This window comes from Vidua chalybeata, chromosome 6 (genome assembly GCF_026979565.1).
Source record: "Vidua chalybeata isolate OUT-0048 chromosome 6, bVidCha1 merged haplotype, whole genome shotgun sequence".
NCBI classification, from domain to species: domain Eukaryota; kingdom Metazoa; phylum Chordata; class Aves; order Passeriformes; family Viduidae; genus Vidua; species Vidua chalybeata.
In genome coordinates this window covers 56518346-56537700 of record NC_071535.1, presented here as the reverse complement: position 1 = coordinate 56537700, position 19355 = coordinate 56518346, and the positions used below count along the sequence as shown (strand labels likewise).

At 48.2% G+C, this 19355-nt stretch overlaps 1 protein-coding gene across 1 annotated transcript; it reads left to right on the top strand.

Annotated features, from left to right (window-relative positions):
* Nucleotides 1-614: 614 nt before the first annotated feature.
* On the top strand, nt 615-13537 carry CDHR5 (cadherin related family member 5). Its single transcript, XM_053945830.1, has 14 exons — nt 615-693; nt 882-1057; nt 2025-2078; nt 2413-2505; nt 2631-2729; nt 3869-3979; nt 4329-4505; nt 4875-4965; nt 6099-6196; nt 6522-6728; nt 7241-7357; nt 7870-7942; nt 9893-10053; nt 10875-13537. Exons 1-14 carry the CDS (start codon nt 615-617, stop codon nt 11463-11465), a joined length of 2127 nt encoding a protein of 708 aa, XP_053801805.1. The 3' UTR covers nt 11466-13537.
* Nucleotides 13538-19355: the final 5818 nt, after the last annotated feature.

Below are 19355 nucleotides of genomic sequence, written 5' to 3'. Positions count from 1 at the left end.
CAGAAAGCTGCTGAGATTCAAATAGTTGAAGATTTCCTGGTGTGGAATCTCCTGGAGGGAGATTCTGGAAGCATCTCTACAAGGAGCAGCCACCAGTAAAAGGATATATGTTTTCCCTACAAAGTTGCTGGACATTCTCTGGACTGCAGGTGAGCCTTGTCACTGCTGGGATCCACTTGTTCACCTTGTGGGATACAGAACCCATCTCTGGCACATCAGAAACCAAATTTTCCCCCTTTGCTGTGGGAGAGACTGGAGTAAACAGGCAGCTTACCAAGTACCAGCCCTTGTCCTTCATGCTTAGCTGGGCAAGGGCTTGGCTCTGAGTTCTGAACTGCTTCAACTATATCCTTGTTGCCACAGAGAGTTTAGGATAGGAAAGATCCAGGGAAAAAAGAAGCAGCAAGGATTTACGTGTCACCGTGTTCCATGACTGGTAAATCCTTCAATAAGTCATCCAATGGGGCAAAGAGGCAAAGGTTGAACCACGGCAATCCACAGCCAGCTGGTGTTTCTTGATGCCATAAAGTGGTGAACGCAAACAAGGGCACAGGGCAGAACAGGGAGATCAGCTTAGTTGGAAAAAGGGATTTTTCAGCAACTGGCAGCTCACCATGGCTATTCCTCACTGGCTTCTCATGTCTGCACTCTTCCTGCTGCCCCTCTTGGCGCAGATTTTGGCACAGGAGCCAGGTAAGCTCTTTCATGAGGTGCATATCTTTGAGGAATGTCTCCCATGGGAAGGGGTGGCCCTGTTACAGGTGGGAGGTTGCTACGCTCCAAGAACCCTTTGCTCCACAGCTTGTGACCACAGCTCTCACCCCACTCCTTCACAATGTGAATCCTGGGCAATTTTGCATCTTATTTGTGTGTTTTTCCAGGATGTTCTGTCAGTAACAACAACCCAAGTGTTCCTGAAAATAAGTGTCCTTATGTGGTGACTACCACCCAGGTGCAGCCAGGTTTCACCCTAACAATTGATCCCAATTACCCTGATGGCCAATTCTTCAGTATTGAGGGCTCCGAGCTGCAGCTGACAAAGTGCATGGACTATGAGGTAAGCCTTTAGCTGGCAGGCTGTAAGGATGGGATGGATAATGCTGGGATGCAATGAGTTTCAATCTGGAGTCTTGGGCTTCCAGGGATTCTTAACCTGTTTCTAGAGGAAATAAGTTATTTCAGTTGTGTGAGTTTGGGAGCCTACAAAAAAGATGGAGAGAGACCATTTAAATGGGCATAGAATGATAGGATAAGGGGGACTGAATTCAAACTGGCAGAGGGCAGGGTTAGATGGGATACTGGGAAGAAATTCTTCCCTGTGAGGGTGCTGACGACCAGGCACAGGTTTCCCAGAGAAGCTGTGGCTGTTCCATCCCTGGTAGTGTCCAAGGCCAGGTTGGGGCTTGGAGCAGCCTGGGATAGTGAAAGGTGTCCCTGCCCATGGCAGGGGGTTGGAATGAGATGAGCTTTAAGACCCTTTCCAACCCAAATCATTCTGGGAATCTGTCATCTTGTGTTAAGCAGAATGGCAGTATAAAAGGTCATTGTGTTCACTTAGGTTGCTGCTACATTATTTTAGCTCCCTGGAGGGCTCTGTATACAGCCATAGGCATTCTTAAGTTCCCTTTCAATATAAAAACCCACTTTTGCTTGAGTGAAGAGCAACAACCAGACTTAACACTCTGCAGGTGCCACTGTACTTGCTGCATAGAATGTTTCTGATTTATTCAATTTTAAAATAAATCTGTTTGAATTCACCTGAGGTGAGAGAGAATGGCAGATTAGCTCTGCCAACCTCTTACAGGAATTTGCAGGGAGAGCACCTGGAAGATGGGGGTGCTTTGATATCACCATAAACAAGATCCCAGCATTAAGGAAAGAAAGGAAAAGTTAGATACACCTGAAAATAAGATAAAGCCCACCAGCATTTCTGATTCAGCAAAGCACAAATTTGGCTCATTTGCTTTAGCCAGATTTGTCCTCTTTTGGCTGTTTCTTCAGTGGGGGGTTTGTTTTTCATGCAGGAAGACCCCGTGGTGCTGCTGCTGTACCTGATCTGCAAGGACTCCACTGGCCAGGTGAGTGGTCTCCCATGGCTGAGTCCTGAGACAAGGCACTGCAGGCAGTACCTGCTTCCCTCTGCTCTTCCTAATCCTCACAGTGGGATGGGCAGCTGTCCTTCTCTTTGTGGACAGACACGCTGCTCTCATAGCCACAGAGAGCGCCAAGACTCTGCCAGTGGGGAGGAGGGGGCAGCAAGCCCACAATCCTGCCCCAGGACATGGGCTGGCTGCAAACCCCAGCCCCATTCGGCCCCCATCCTTACACCATCCCCTTTGGTCACTCTGCAAAGCAGGATCAGCCCCAACAGACTGTTTTAGTCTTTGATTCTTTGATTTGTCCATTCTGCAGAGCGAGTCCTTGGAAATCCTAGTCACCATTCTGAACGAGAATGATAACCCCCCTGTGTTTCCACAGCCAAACATCAGCCGGAATGTCCCAGAGGTAAGGTTTTGGGAAGGGAAGAGGGCACTGCTCACTGAGTGCTGTGGGACTGAGGAAGTGTCAGCTGGGAGAGGACTTCAATCCATTTCACACAGACAATAACTACAACACTGTGTTTTTTTCAGGATACAGAAGTGGACACTGCCATTGTAGTCCGTGAAGAAGTAACTGCTAGTGATGCTGACCTGGACATCATCTACTATGAGCTCGCTACCACAGTGCAGGTGAGCAATTCTGGGGACAAAGAGTAGCTCTGGAGAAGCTGGATTCAGAAGAGCCCCAGCTTTGAGGAGAAGCTGCATTTAGCTCACTCAACTTTTACAAAACCCAAACATTGATTGGGTTAGCAGAAAAGAGCCATCAATGCTGCAGGTATTGAATTCTCTTATGGCTCACACTTTTAATGCACTGTACAGATTAAACTTTCATCTAGAATGTTCAGAGCTGTAATGATTCAGGGAAGTCTTGTTGGCATGATCTGTAAACATATCAGGAGACTTTGTACCTCAGGGAGCTCAAAATTGCGCTGAGTCTGATGGGGAAGGCAGTCCTTGCCCTAGCTGCCAACAGCAGCACAGGAAATGGATTGTGCACACAGTTCAACCAATGCCAGCCTAGAGTGCAAGGGCTGTCTGTAAACTAAAATCAAAATGAAATTAAAGAAAAAAACCAAATGTATGTTTGCATTTTTGAAAAGCATTGTGGAGAGAGCAGACAGTGCCTCTGTTACTTCTATATCCCCAGGGAATTTAAGTTTCTGTGAACAGAAACCACCAGTTTTTCAGCTCTGGGATCAGAGCATTCACATTGGTGTAAATCCAAAGGGATTTAGAAATTCAGAGGCATAAGATTAAAGGAGAACCAAAGCAAGTGCAGAAGGTTATAGAGTAAAATGCAATGTATGATACTTCAACTTGGCTTTACACTTTCTTTCAAAGTCCAGCTGTGTTAGGCTAAGGCAGGTGATCCTGCCAGCTCTCAAAGGCTGAGCCATCTTTGACATTTTTTGTGCATGGAAGTGAGATTGTTGGCTATTAGGGACCCAAAATCAAGGATTGTTGGCAATTTGCTAAATATAGAAAATAAATGAGGTAATAGATTTCATCCAGAAGCTGCTGAGCACCTGGGCAGTCAAAGCAGGAGGTCTGGGAGAGGAAATTCACAAGAACAAACCTTTCTGACAAGCCAGGCAACTCCAGTGTGTAGTACCAAAAATTAAGTAGATCAGACATTCCCACAGCGCCCCTCATCCAAGGTCCTCAGGATTAAAGGTCCAGCTGGGATGACAAAGACAGCAATGAGCAGGATTTGGAATGTGTCTGTAATTGAGTCTGCTATAGGAGTTTTCCTTTTCTCTTGCCAGAACACAGACGGTTATTTTGCTATAAGAGGAGTTAATAACCCGGAAATTTATTTACAAACAGCATTGGACTATGACAAATTTAATTCGACAACATTGCTCTTGTATGCAAGGGTAAGTGGTTTGGGAAAAACAGAATGCCTCGTTTGCATGGTCCCTCTTACCTGAAGGATGAGTCTGGATGGGACATCCCTGGGATAACAGGAGGGAGGGTGGGGCCGGGGGGGGTGTGCATTCAGAGCAGCCTTTCTCTCTCCATAATTCCAGTGACAGACCTGCAGTCAGCCCACTTCTGTCAGCAGAACAAGATAACCTACTGCTTTAGCTACTCTCACATAAATTTCTAATTAAACAGAATAGAGTGACAATGGCTAAAGGGCCCCAGTCCACTGCTTTTGTGCAGACAGGTCTTGTTTTGGCGGTGAAACTTGTGTCTCACGAATGTGCTTTGCCTTGGGGGCAGGACAGGCCTGTGACCAGCTCCGAGCCCACCAACATAGTCACTGCAACAATAACCATCACCATCAAGCAGAGTGACACCCGGGCACCCTGGTTCCTGCCCTGCACCCAGCTCTACAATGACACCAGTGTCTGCATCAGCAGCCCCTACCACGGCAGGGTCAACGTCTCCGAGATGTCGGTGAGCAGGAGGGCTCAGAGAGTGCCCTTGGTGCTGTTCCCAGTGGGAAGCACTGAATCATTTCCATGAGCTTGTGCTGGTCTCCAGTATAATGCAGATGATTCAGCAGAAAAGGGAGTCTTCATCATCTTCAGTCCCCACCCCAAGCAGCACGGCTTGTCTCTGCTCCTACAGCACATCACAGGACAGGCAAGAGCTGGAACACCAGCTCAAGGCTGTTTCACTCCACCCTGTCACAGACACCTCCCAGCAATAAATCCCATTCTGTCCAGGCAGAGCCATGGCATCTGGATCTGGATCTCCTGTGGGCTGGGAGTTGCTGACCTGGCCCTGCCTTGTGGTGTGTGATTGTTTGCCTTGCTGTTGCAGATGGACCCGCTCCTCCTGGAGCCAGGACCCATCTATGCTGTTGACCCTGACTACACCATCAGCGACAGGATCGTGTACAGTATTGTTGGGGGTGAGTAGACCTTGTCACCTTCCACAAGGGACGTTGCTCATGTCTCCTGTGGTACCTGCCAAGAGGGAGGGCCTGGAATTTGCCCCTCTGTTTCTGTCACAGAAACATAACTAGAAACACAGAACATTGTTGATTAAGTAGAAGAAACAGACTGTACAGAGAGGAAGAAAAAAAATAATTACAGTCCCACAAACCAATGTCAATGAAATCTGTTTCAAAAATATTTTTGTTTTTTGTGAGATGAGACATGTTTTATGTTTAAGCCTTTAGATGTGATTTTGTCAATCTGGTCATGCTACTTCCATGCAGTCTTTGAGCTGTACCTAAAATTCCCACATTATCAGCCTAATTTCTATTCATTGCCCAGAATTACGTTTTTATTCCCCAGCACACTGCCACTATCTCATCTGGCCTGTTTTAGTCTTGATTCCAAAAGACTCAAGGCAAAGGCCGTATTGGTCAAGTGAAGTCTTCCTCTCCCTTTACCTATTATGCCTCATGGCAGCACAGCTGTGAATATTCTCCTGATACCAAATGTATTAAAGAACATTAAATTCCATTGGCATTTGGATGGAGTGTGGCCTCCCTCCCCACAGTCAATGATTCAGATGCTTGTCAAGAGAGAGCCCAGAACGTCTCAGGGTGAGGAAGAGAACTAGAAATTCTGCTTATCTGACATGTATCCAACATAGGTACTTCTATGATTCCCACACAGATGTAGGAATCTGATTTCTACCTGTACATAAATAGAAGGTTTGTGTCTAGAGTCCCTTTGTAATCAGTAGAGAGAAATAAGCATTCCCAGAGCAGACTGGGAACTGGATGGAGATTTTCAGTACTCAAATTGCACCAGAGGCTCTGGGCATTTATCATACTTTAGACTGGCAATCTCTGGGCCTAGGCACTGGAAATGCAAAGCTTTGTTGTTCTACCTCATTTAATTGGGTTCACACATACCTAATGGATCCCTCTGCATCCCTGGCCAGCACTCCCAGTCTTTGGAGCAGCCAGGCAGGCAAGGAAAACAGCATTTTTGAGGGTATTTTCACTAAGATGTGGAAGAATGAGTCTGTGAGCTCCAGGTCATTTTATGAAGGAATCTGATGGTTGAATGGTCTTTGCATTTTCCCTAGGGAATACAAACGAAGTGTTCTCAGTGGATGCAGACACAGGGAATCTAACCATGAACAAAATAGTGACTTCACCAGATTCCTTTCTGTTGCAAGTTATGGTAAGTGATGACATTACAGACAGACACCAAGCACAGCTGGATTTCCAGGAAGCAGCAGCCTGGCTGTGACAGGAGTCAGTGACGTCAAATAAAATTCGGTTACTCCCTTTCTTTGGAAGGGCCCAGTGTTTGACCTATGTCCTGCACCAACCCACAAGCAAAACTCCTGCAGCTGAGAGTTTCCCCTCAGGTGTGGGTGGTGACAGCAAAGGAAATTCACCCTGAGTGTGTTCTGCTGAGTTGGGAATTGCAACGGGCTTTGGATCAAGCCTGTCCTTTTGTGTCTCATCAGGGGCAGAAATCTGGTATCTCTCTTTCTCTCCAGGCCACCCAGGTCAGCAATGTAAGGAAATACTCTGTAGCCACTGTAGAGATCAAGGTGATCAATAAAAGCAATTTTCCACCCTACTTCGAGAAGGGAGTCTACAATGGGACAGTGTATGTTGGGCTGCCCCAGAGAAGCTTCGTCTACCAAGCTGGAGATCCTTCCACCCCCCTGGTGATAATGGCAATGGATCAGGATTTCCCTGATGTAAGAAACTAAAAGTGCTCTGTGATGTCTTACTGCTTCAGGCTTAAAGCAGGATCAGGAAACACAAGGGAGGGGAGGTGTGGAGAGGCAAACACGTGTTGTCCTCTAGTGTTCCATATTATATTCCCTTGGAAATTGCACAGATACCAGAACCACTTATGGTGTGATGTAATGGGGAGATGCTGCTGGACTCCTCTCTTCCAAAGCCAGTCCCACACACATCACTTGCATAGGTGTGTTTTGCTTGGGCAAGTACTGAAGTTTCCAACACAACCTGGATTAAGACTTGGGATTTTTATTTTTTTAATGTTTTTGTGATACGTTCTTGGCCTCTGAGCAACAGGGTGAATGCAGTTGAGTTCAGCCTTTCTCACCTGCTCAGCCCAGGTTTATTTATTACTCTCCACACCTGCACGTACCTCAGGTGTTTTGGACAAATCCTGCCAAGGGGGTGTTGGGAAGATGCATGTGAAGCACAGTGTGGTTTGATCACCCACTCTCTGGCCTTTCAGAAAGTCAACCCCAACATTGAGTACTATCTCAAAAACAGCACCGATTTCATCGCAACCAGGGATGGGCTCATCCTGACCAACAAAGTGCTGGAGTCCCCAGGAACTGTGACCATCCAGGTAGGGCACCTTTCTTGGGTATTTTGTCAGGGATGTGGAAAGGAGGAATCCAAATCCTCTTTTTGCACGGGTCAAAGAAGCAGTCAATAACTTTAGACTTGTAAGAAGCTGGGTGTTCCCTTTGTCCACATGCCTGCCTAAGGCTTGCCTGGCACAGTGCCATGTCCTGTGGGGTGTCTGACCCAGCCTGGCCACAGCACTGCTGGAGCTCCACAGGCAAGCACAGAGAGGTGCCAACACCTGCTGCTCCTGCCCCACACTGCCTCAGAACCTGTGCTCTGCACTGTGCTGGGAGCTGAACACAGAGCAGGGACGTGGTTCAGCTCATCCACTCCCAGGGCAGGGAGTCTTCAGAGCTCTTGTTCCCCTGTGACCAGCTTGTCCAGCCACAGTGAATGGCTGTGGTAAGGATAGGGACAAGGTACTTTCTCTTCAAAGGGCCCCCCACAGACCTTGAGAGTGAGCTGGAGATCTGGAAGTCCCTAAGCCATCTCTTTCCCATGTCCCCATAGGCTGTTGGAAAAGATGTGTTGAGCCTGCAGGAGGCAAGCACCATAATTGTGGTGGAGGTCATCCTTGCCACAGGTAGGCTGCTGGAGGGTCTCTGTTTTCTGCTCTGGGGAGTCTTTTTTATTTCTGTGGCAAACTGGCCATGATGGGTCACCTGCTGAAGTCTGTGGGCCTGGGCTGAGGCCAACCCCGACCCCACAGGAGGTTCTGTGGTGGCTTTAAGAGGGAAAACACCCAACAACATTCTCACAGCATAGTCACCACATGTCTTGAAAAGCCTCCTGAGACTTTAGTGGTGCTGTTTATTGGAGTGTCTTTTCTTGTTCCAAAGCTAAAACTGGGATTGATTGCTTCATGCTGGGAAATAATCCAAGATGTCTTTTCATGGCAAAGGAGACCTCGGTACATCATTGCTCCTTTTTAGCCAAACACAGAGAAAACTGCGATGTTCCTGCCTGTCTGAGGCAGAGCAGAGGGCAGCTGGCACACCCCAAAGCCAGGCTTGCCCATGAGCCAAGTCTTTTCTACTCAGGTCAGGTCAGGGTCTCTTACACCAGGATTTTATGATCTTACAGGAGAAACAGCCCATGAGTAATAAGAGAGACATGAGGCTTCATACATAACCCTCTGGCTACTGTTTAACCTTGTCAATGTAAAAACAGCTCACACTTCCATCCTGCTGAGAAATTACTCTTAAATTGGTCTTATAAATAAATTAGGATTGAAGTTCATGAAACTTTTTATGGTTTGAGTTCAGATGAACCAGTAGCAATGAATTTTTTATCTCAGGATAGGCAGACAATGCCCAGACTCCACTGGATTTTGCCTGATGATGTGTGATTGAAGTTCCATCACTTCACCCTGTGATCACCACCATTTCAGGGTGGGAAAAACAAGTGGGTTCCTGGGTGTAAATTTGGATTCCCTAAAGGCAGTGCCACTTCACAGCTAAAAACCACTGAAACCCCATTTAAGGGCACAGCCCAGCATAAAACTCGTTCATGTGTGAGCTCACAGAGTTACAAATGCTCCAAGCATGTGCCAACACTTCTGGGCAATTTAGAAATGCTGCTCTTGCTGCTTAAGCCACACAAAGCAATGGTGCTGTTGAATATGCAGAATTACAGAGCTCTGTGACTCCCTGTGGGCTGTGGCTCCCCAGGAGACAGGATTAAGCAGCAAAAATTCCCTGAGGTCCTAAATCCTTGCCAAGGTGTTAATGATAAATGGAGGGAGGAAACAAATGCAGAGGGAATACTCCAATTCCATTATAATAAACAGGTCAGTGGGAGAACAAATCCTTGTTTCATTAATCATTAATGAGAGTCATTTTCACTACACAATGAAACTGGAAAAATTAAAGAATAACCACCACCAAGCAAAGCTGAGAATGATACTGTCTTTCCACTCTGGTGTCAATCTCTGGACTGACTTCTGCTGGAAGCAGAAGCTGCCCCTGAGCACACTGGGCAAAATTGCTACAGCTACAAAAGGGCAAGAAAGGTGTTCTTGTCCTGGGGACTTTCTAATGCTTTTCCTATTTCCTATTCTGGCTTTTTGTTTCTTGTATCTGTACTGGAGGGGATTTTCCAGATGAAAGGAAGCTTTGCATTTTCATACACAGACGTACAATCAAACCTCATTTTTGCTTTGTGGTGTAAAAGGGTAAAGTGGGAAAATCAAAGAACTAAATAACTTTACTCCGTGTAGCATCTGCTTGCCTGATGCAGTCAGGTATTTATTAACTTAGTTAAATCATGGGGTAAAAGTCACTGTCAATGGCTGCTATTTCCACTTCACAGAATTTATTGGAAATGACAACATTCTGTGTAATTAAAAAAGAAGCCCTCTGCTTTTAGGACAGCAAAAAAAGATTTTCTGTGGTATCAGACACATGACCTGCAGCACAAGATGCTTCCTTGCCTTTCAAAAATTGATTGGAGCTTCTCCCACAGTGAAAGGTTGTGTTGGAAAATGCTGCCTGCCAGTTTTAGGCTTTGTAACACTGGTTTGTTTTCCTCACAGCTGTAGCCCCCTCTGACAAGATGTACTCTGCTCAGGACATGGCTATCTTAGGGGGCACATTAGCAGCACTGCTGTTAATTGCCTTAGTCTTCCTTGGAGTGCTGGTATGGAAATCCAGTAGATGGTACAGAAAATCTTTCAAATTCCTGGTGAAGAAAAAGGTAAGTGCCTTGTTTGTACCTGAACTTCTAAGAGTTAGAAAGTGGGATCTGAGGAAGCTTTGAAGTATGGATGGGCTGCCCAAGTACCATACATTTGTGTGGAGGTGGTGAATCACTCCCAAGACAAAGTCTGCAGAGGTAGCACCTCTTTGGTGGTGTTTGCTGCTGTTCTTTCTGCCCCTGAGGCTGGAGCTGTGTGTGGTGAATGATGAGCAGAGAGCACCACAGCTCCATGGAGCACAAAATCTAGGATAAAAGTGGCACACATCAGGGGTGGTCTCTGAAAAACACGTGTCTATGGTATAAACCACTGTCCATCCTCCTCTCTCAAAGGAGAGGAGAGTCCCTTCATATCTGATCCCAAAGCCTGGGCTCAGACACTTGCCTGCACCTGAGCTATTTAATTTGGACCTCTCAGGTCCCTGTCAGATTGGTCACTGGCAAGTTGGTCTGTGCCATAGGCTGGGCCTGCCAGGAGCCTAGACCTGAGTGCAGAGCACATGGCTCAGGTGGGTAACAAAAGTCCCTCAGTGAGGGAAGTCCCACTGCAGAATGGGGTGGGTACAAACCCCCACGTGTGTGGTGCTGGTGCTCGGCCCTCCTGGAGAACGAGCCTGCTTATCTGAGAAAACTCCAGAAATTGAGCCAATAAAAAATGTCTCTTTCAGGGATCTGCAGCTTTCCCTGGCTTCAAATAGGTCTAACTGCAAAGCAAGCTGAACTTTCTTGAGCAGGAGCTCAGTCACTGCAGTCACCCCTTCCCTCCTGCCCCCCATTTCTTGTCCTGTCACTACAGTCACAATGTGTCTCTCCTCCTGTAGCTCTCCAAGGAAATCTCTGAGGGTCACCAGAACAAATATTACCAGGAAGATGAACAGCCACGTGTGAGCACCAAGCAGCATGAGACATCAGAAACCAGCAGTGTCCAGGGAGAGACTCCTGTGCCAGAGCAGCCAGCACTTGCCTTGCACTTCTCCAGTGCAGAGGAAACGGAGAGTCTCCCAAAGGGCTCCATAGCTTCCACTGTCATCTTTGACCAGGAAGAGGAAGAAAAGGAAGAAAAGGAAGAAGAGGCTGGACAGGAGAAAGAAGTGAAGTCAATCCTCAAAACAGACAGGCACGTGGCAGATGATGGCTACAAAGCTGTGTGGTTTAAGACTGATGTGGACCCCGAGGCTGGAGAGAGGGTTGAAGTGATTGAGGACCATGCAGCAGATGATGACAATAATGATGATGACAGTGACCAAGATCTGCAGAAGAACGAGGAGGAGGAAGAAGAAGGTTCTGACACAGACAGTCACCACCAAGAGCCGGGAGTGTCCTTTTCCTCAGAGAGCTCGTCACCCTCAGCAGCAGAGGTGACAATCAACATGTCTCACACAGGTGCAGGGACAGAGGACACTGAGGTGTAAAGGAAATTGGGTACATACCCCCAAAAATGGGACAATCTCAGTTTTTTTGCTGACATGAAGCCCATCTTTCTGCTCAGGGGGAAAACTGGAATGCAGAAGGGTGAGGTTATCTGTCCTGCTTGTCTGAATGCAGCAAATAAGGCCAGAAGAAATTACAGCTAACTTAACCCTTAAGTGAGACTTGGAATATCACTTAGGATTTTCAGGGTGAAGCAATTCATCTTTCCACCTTCCTGCCTGTTCCCCCTGGGTCCATTGATATCACCTTTCCTAAACTGGCTGCAGGTACAGCAGAGCTGCAGCTGACCTGGCCTGGCAGCAGTGAGCCCAGCTCACAGGAGCAATCTTGTTGCACAGTCCAGTGTTGTTTGGCTCTTCCCTTTACGGTGTTGCAGCAGGGTGTCAGCAAGTCCCTCTGAGCCTGCAGGTGCTCCTGTGACTATGCAGGAGCTGACTTCAGTGCTTGGCTCTGCTCTGTTCTCCCTGCATAAACAGCTGGAATGTGCCACCAGGCCCTTGTCCTGCCAGCCAGGAGGTTCCACACTCGGGACCTGCTGTTTCCTTTGTCACTGGTAAACAAGGACACATTAAGGACTTGTCATCAAATTTCTATGTCATAAACCCACTAATTGTGCAGTACTTTAGCTGTCTATCTGCTATCTGTCAGGCAAAGAGCTCCTGAGATATTGTCTTCAAGTGCCAAATGAGTACTCTGTTTCCAGGCAGCGGAGGGAAGGAAATATTTGATGGTCTTGTCTAGGTTTGCACCTCCCATCAAACAATCTCTTCCCCAGTTGGCAGCCAAAAGCTAGGCTGGTTTCCACCAGCTGAGAGCATGACTGTGTGCATTTTCATCTTCTGATCATCAGCACAAGAGTTGTGCTGCTCCTGGAGAAAGAAACCAAAGAGTGACTGCTGGGATCTGCAGGAACATCAGAGCACATGTGATTCCCATGGAGGCTTTCATCCTCTTGGGCCATACATGTCCCTATCCCAGTGTTCCCATGCTCAGTCCTGCTCTCCTCTCTCTGAGGAATGCTGCCCTGGCCTCCTGGACTTCAGGAGCTGTGTTTGTGCTGAAGATCAAGCCCAGGACATGGGAAGCTTTCCTACTTCCTGCAGCAAAGCTGTTTGCCCAGGAATTACAGTGTGGTAATGGAGGGTGGGGAGTGCAGCCAGTGTTTGCCATATAAACAATCCCTCCAGCAGCTTTGGGATATCTCCAAGAAGCATTTTCCACAGGATTCTGAGAACTCTCTGGCAGCTACTCACTGCTAACCCAAAATCTCTGGCCACCAGCAAGGCTGAGGGTTGCGCCTGCCCCCCCATGCTGATGCTGCTCGTGGGAGGGTTGCTGATGGGGGGAGAAGCTGGAGTGCTTCTCCTCTGCTCCGTTTCCTTGGTGGCTGTGCCGTGTGTGGTCCATTCCTGCCAGTGCTCTGCTGTCTGTCTGCCATTCCTCTGCTGCTGTGTACTCTGGATTTCTGCTGGAACACTGATTTATGAGCTCCCTATGACTGCAACCTGTGTTCAGCTCTTGGTGCTTTCCTTCCCCTCACCAGTGTGCTTCCCATGCTCTTGGAATGGGACTGGTCCCATCAAAACAGTCTTTGTTTTCTCCCAGGTCTCATCAGGACATACAGCCACAGGATTTGGTGTTTTTCAGGGTTATGAGTGTTTAATTTCAAAGGAGATGATGTTTGGTAAATATTGTGTCTGTGGAAGTGGTGGTTGTTGTGAGGAGAAGCACAACACAATAATAAAACTTGGAAGCAGGCAGAGCTCAGCTGTTTCCAGCTATTGCCTCTTAAAGCCTCCAGATCCTGTGTTCTTGACTCCTGTCTTTTTGGGAAGAAATTAAGAAAAATGTGTAAGGAACAAGAAGAAAATTTAACCTTTTAAATTCAACTCCATGTGAGCTTGCACGGGTTGGTTTGTCTGCTGAGGCTGGGAAGGGTGACAGAGTTTTTGCATCCTTGTACAACAATAAGTGTTCATTTATAAACATCTGCATAAGAAAGGAAAATGTACTGATAGAAATGTTTTTAGAAAATTGGATCAGCTTAAGTGTTTTTTTGATGGCAAATAAATATCTACATGCCTTGAAGGTCTCATCCTTACACTCCAAAGACATTCAAGTGCTTTTGGAAGTTTAACTCTACAGGTAGATATAAGAAATCTCTTTCACCCCCATCCCCAGTCAAGCTCTGTTTTTATTTCTGTACCAGATTAGAATGATACTTTTTAATACTTGTAATGAAGAGCTATAAAAAGCTGGTCAGCAAATCTGCATGGGGAGAAAGGGCAGTTTCAGTATGGCTGTGGTAAGTGTGGATTTGAGGTTTTACAGCTGGGAGTGGCACAGATGCCAAGGGAGAGGATCCTCATGGCTTTCCAGCTTTGAGCACCCTCTTCTGATGTAAATACAGACCTGGCATGTGCCTGTTTCACCTTCATTTCGGCCTCTAGAAGTAAAGAAGCCTCTCAGCTGCCAAGGGAAACTCTAAAGTTGAATTGAAACCAGGAGGTGCAAGCAGGGAATTGAAAAAATCAAGTAAATACAGACATTTTATCTGCAGGAAGTAACAGAAACAGACTGAAAAATTCCCAGGTGTCTGAAAATTAATTTAGAACTGAATAACCTCATGGATTTCATCAAGTGTCATTGGCATAACTGATAGCAAATGCATCCTTTTGCTTTTTTTTTGCTTCTGAGGGAAAAATGCTTCTGGCACATGGGTTACCAGAGTGTGGAGGATACTTGTCGGTTTAGTTTTGAAGGGATGGAAGAGAACTGGAGACCTTTTTCTTTATATGTAGGATAGCAGAATGATCTAGCATCTGTGAAGTTCCAAATGATAAACAGTCAGAGATAAAAGACCTGTTTTAACCTGATTCCCCTTAAATATTGAGCAGCCTTAGTTCCAAAAGGGATTATTTTTCCTTCAAAAAAAAAGAAGTCAGTTAGGTTTTATTCTGGTTTGTGCAATTTATTTATTTCATGAGTTGGTTGCTGAGTCCTCATGGAAATAAAGCTGACCTCAGCAGTAAATGGAATTTTGAAGAAACAGTATCAACTCCATCAAAAACGTTTTAAGCAAATTATGGCCTTTCCTTTTTATAAATACATATTTTATCCAATCAACAATAACAGCAGTTCACCATCAAATTCCAAGGAACAAATTTTGAGATATAACAACAACTGAGGCTGCAGAAGTGACCCAGTAGCAGTACTGGGATAGAAATTCTATTCCTGTGCTCTTTTTGCACAGAGAGGTTGCTGTAATGAAGGACAGAGATCGGAGTGTCGGGCTTCCCCTTGATTTGTGTAAGTTGAGATAAACACTTGTATGATAAGCCTTAATGGAATAGCTGCAACATGTAAGACACCATATTATACTTGTGTTCTGCTTAGATTTATACATCTTTATGAAGGTGTTCAGTGTTTTATAGTAGGATAAGTGTCCTAACTGTTCAGGTGTAAAAGTAACAGATTTCTCAGGGAGATACAAGGCCATGTATCCCTTCTAGGCCCCACCTGAGTTTCTTGCCCATGTAATGCAGAAACAACCACCCATGAACACCATGGTCACAGTTTGTCTCTTTCACGTTTACAAAAGCTTCATGAGTCACAGGAATTACAAAGGCCTTCAGAGTCTGTGAGTTAAGGGCAGTTGTGAAGAAACAAAGCATCCCTTTTTGCTCATCCAGTTTTCTTTATGAGAAATATCTGTTACTGATCAAGTTCCCAATAACAGCAGGCAGCAAACGTGTCACTGCAGATTCCAAAAAACCCACTGAAGGGGAGATCATCGCTCGTGCTTCCACCACCAGGTGAGACAAGAGGTGGTCATATCCCAGGAGCCTGGGTTGGGAATGTTTTATGGAATTGGCCAAGCAGCTTTTACTGCTGGGGTTCCCAGTCTGTCCATGGCAGGCCCAGCCTGTGCTTCAGCTCAGCGCCACTCTGGGCCCTCAGTCCGCAGGGAAATGAACGTCTCGGGCAGTTCCTACAGCTCTGTTTGCTCCTTTATGGATTGGGATGATTTTCTGGGAGTAGGCTGGCCATCCTGACCTGTTTCCTTCCCTCTCCCTGTCAGGCTGTACCTGCGGAAAGGCCGAGGTGAGACCAGGATCTGTAAAATCTACGACTCTCCGTGTCTTCCTGAGGCTGAAGCCATGTTTGCTATCAATGCCGACGGAGTGGGAGATGCTAAAGACTGAAAACTCCTTTTCCTGCCCTGAATCCCAAGACTCTGTGTCTGTAAGAGGCTCCTTTCCTGGTGGCACCTTAGGGATACTTCCCAAGGCAGCGGGCAGAGGAAGCTGTGGCGTGCCAGCGTGGGAACCATCGGGACACACGGAGCTCGGCCGCGGCTGTTGGAAGAGATCTCCCTCCGGGCTGCAGGCACAGATGAGCTCCGTGTGCTTCCTCAGCAGCATTCCCAGAGGACCATACCCTGCGTGTTTCCCTGGATCCCACCATGGACACGCTGCAGCAGAATCTTGGTGGCCACAGTTGGGAATTGGAAGCAAAGCTGAAGGGTTTGTCCACTAACAGAAGTGGTGATTTATAAACCAAAGCACAGTGGGGTATTCCACACGAGGATTTGGGATTGGTGATGGTCCCAATCCATCATCTTTCTGTTCATTTTCTTTTGGATGCTGCAGCCTGCTGGGCTGGGGGAGCTGTTCCTTTACATTTCTGTTTAATTTTCTGTATTCTGTTAATTCTCTGGAAATCTGCTTTTAATAAAAAGGCTCCTGAGGATATTGATGATGTCCCAGGTTCCTGGGATTCACAGGTGTGTGTTCAGCCCAAGGATTGTTCTGGCTGGCAGAAGCTGCACCAATCTCTCAGGAATCTCAGTCTGGGTTTGTCTTTTCTCCCAATTCTCCACAGTTTGGGGGTGCAGTGCAGCGCTGCCCTGTGGATCTCCTGGAAGAGTTTTGGGGTTAAAAAGATTCTTTTCTATCCTGCAGTTTTTCCTCTAGAACTTGATTAAAAAGAATAATGTGTTGATGTGATCTTAATTGGCTTATTTGCATTGGTTAATTAAAGCAGATCATTGAGAAGGGGCTTGAGCACCCCTTGGCTGGAGCTGGCAGTTCTTCTTCATTGTCTCTTCATTCTTTGAATTTATTTTAATTATTTCTTAAGCAATGGCTGCAATTAAGATACACGGTAAAGAGAACAGCATTGCTGCCCTGCTGGATTGGGAAATCCAAGTGCAATTCCTTGGAGAGACTGAGGGGATGGGGAGCTGAGCCTCAGGCTGGGTTTTGGCAGCAGGAATTGGGTGAGGAGGGGAGAGGGGAGATCCCCCAAAACTGGTTAAAGCCAATTCTGCTGGGTTTGGGTGCCCTCACCCCAGAAAGGATCCTGGTTAAAGGGGACTTGAGGAAGCAGCAGGATGTGCTGGGGGGGCTGTGCTGGAACCCCCAGCCCCTGGCCAGGGATGGTGGGCAGTGCCAGGTTCACAGGGACACTACGGAGGGGCTGTGCTGGGATCCCCAAATTCCTGCCAGGAGTGCTGGGAAGTGTCAGCTCCATGGGGACACAGTAGAAGGGGTGTGCTGGGATCCCCCAAATTCCAGCCAGGAGTGCTGGGCGCTGCCAGACCTTCAGGACACTGCCTGATCCAGAGAGATTTCCCATTATGTTCCCTCAGGCTTAGCACCTGGAACTCATTAGAGCCTCACAGGTTGCAAATCCTATGGGAGGTGTTGGAATGGCAGCCGATCACAGAAGCCAGTCCGGGAGAGGAAATGAGCTGTTCCACAGATGTATTCTCTCCAGTGCGTTTTAATTTAAGGCAAACCTTCCCCTCCCCAACCCAGACCCCGTATCCTTTAGCTCTGGGGCTTCTCCATGACAATTCTCTACCCTCGCTGGACAAAAAACTAAAAAAAAAAAAAAAAAAAAAAAAAATTGCCCTGGCCCTGAGGGGACCTGGAGGATTTGGGGGATCCGGGGCCCGCGGCGGGGTCGCAGCCGGAGCAGGAGCGGCAGCGCCGGGCTCAGCCCCAGCGCCCGTTCCGGAGAGGCTTTTCCTGCCCGCGGCGAGCCCGGTCCCCATCCCAGCCCAAATCCCGCGTCGGTCCTGCGGGCCTGGGACCCGCAGCCCGCCCGGCGGCACCGCCCAGAGACAGCGGCAGGACCCGGAGCCGAGGCCCCGGTCCCGGTGCCGCTCGCAGCCCCGGCCCGGCCCGGGTGAGAGGGGCGGGGACGGGGGCGATGGTCCCGCCGCCATCCCGGGCAGGGCGGGGCCCGGGGCCGGGCGGTCCCGGGGCTCTGGGGCGGTCCCGGGGCTCTGGGGCGGTCCCGGGCGGAGCCGGGCCCGGCTCAGGTGCGCGGGGCGGGGCCGAGGTGATTTAATCCCCCGAAATCGCCTCCTGTGCCATTTGCTCCCTCAGAGACTGTGGGGTGTGCAGCCAGGTTGAGCTCCCTCGGCGGGGCCCGGGTGAGGCCCCCCCCCCCCCCGTCCTGTACCTCTCTCCTTTCCCCGCCTCTTTCTCCTTCCATTATCCTCCTCCTTCGTGTCCCCCTTATCTCAGTTTCTTTCTCCCTCCCATCCCGCCCTTCCTCTCCCCCTTTGCCTGCCTTCTGCACCCTCTCTCCCTGCTCTCCTGTATATCCCCTATCCCCCCACCCTCTTTTCGCCCCTCTCCCTACCCCACTCCCCAACCCGACTCTCCTCTCTTGCCCCTCTATCCCTCCTCTGTCCATCATCCCGCTCCCTCACCCACCCCAACCCCCCTCCCTACCCCACCTCCTCCCCCCATGCTCCGTGTCTCTCCCTGCCCCTCTCCTTCCTTCCCCGCAGCCGCGGGGCTCGGAGCGCCGGAGAACAAAGCCCAGAGGGCCGGAGCCCCGCGCCCCCCGCTGTCCCTGGAGCCCCCACACGGGGCCGGGCCCGCTCATACCATGGACTCACGGGGTGGCTTGGAAAGGCGACGAAAACTCTCTGGAATCTGTTGTCCCATTGCACGGCAAAGAACACGTCCAAAACTGCCTCCTCGCCCTCATGGAATGGCAGCGGCTGTGTGGAGCTCTGGCAGGACCACCTGGAGACCAGGTAAGAACAGAAATGGGAATGTTTTGGCTGCTCCTGGATGTGGTTTTCTCTTTTCAAGATGTTCCTCTGATTGATGTTTTCACAGTGGTTTGCTTGAGGGTAGTTCCAAGAATTTTGAAGTAGTTGGAAAAGAGTGAGAAAAAATGTGAAGCTGATCCATTTCTAGTAATTCCAAACTTCTCCCACAGCACCGCTCTGGGGAAAAGCTGGTTAAAGTTGCAGAGGAACAAGAGTTGTAAACCCCCCTGGCTCTCTGATAGAGCAAACCTTCCAGTAATCCCAGTACATCTCTCTGAGAGACTCTGGGACCATAAGGTCTTCCGGGAAAGCAAGGACAGAGATGAGGGAATAGGATTCCAATTAATAATGATTTGATGGGTGTAAGAATGATTCTTGTATGTTTGACGTTCCTCTTTTAAATCCTGGAATAATTTTTAAATTATTCCTTTAACAAATGGTCTAAATTTGAGAATTTAAATTTGTGAGGAAATGGTGCAAAATAAATGCATGGAGAGATCATGGAATCCCCAAATGGTTTGAGTGGGAAGGGACCTTAAGGATCATTTCATTCCATCCACAGCCCAGGGTGCTCCAAGCCCCATCCAGCCTGGCCTTGGACACTTCCAGGCATGGAGCAGCCATGATTTCTCGGGGTTTATGGGCACAGGAGGAAATTTCCAGCAGGAGCTGAGGAGTTTCCTCTGCTCTGTCCAGCCCCAGCAGGGCTGTGGGAGGCAGAGGATGTGGGAACAGGAGCTTTGCCCACTGCCTCGGGGGAGTCTCTGCTGTCCCAGCCCAGCAGAGCAAACGT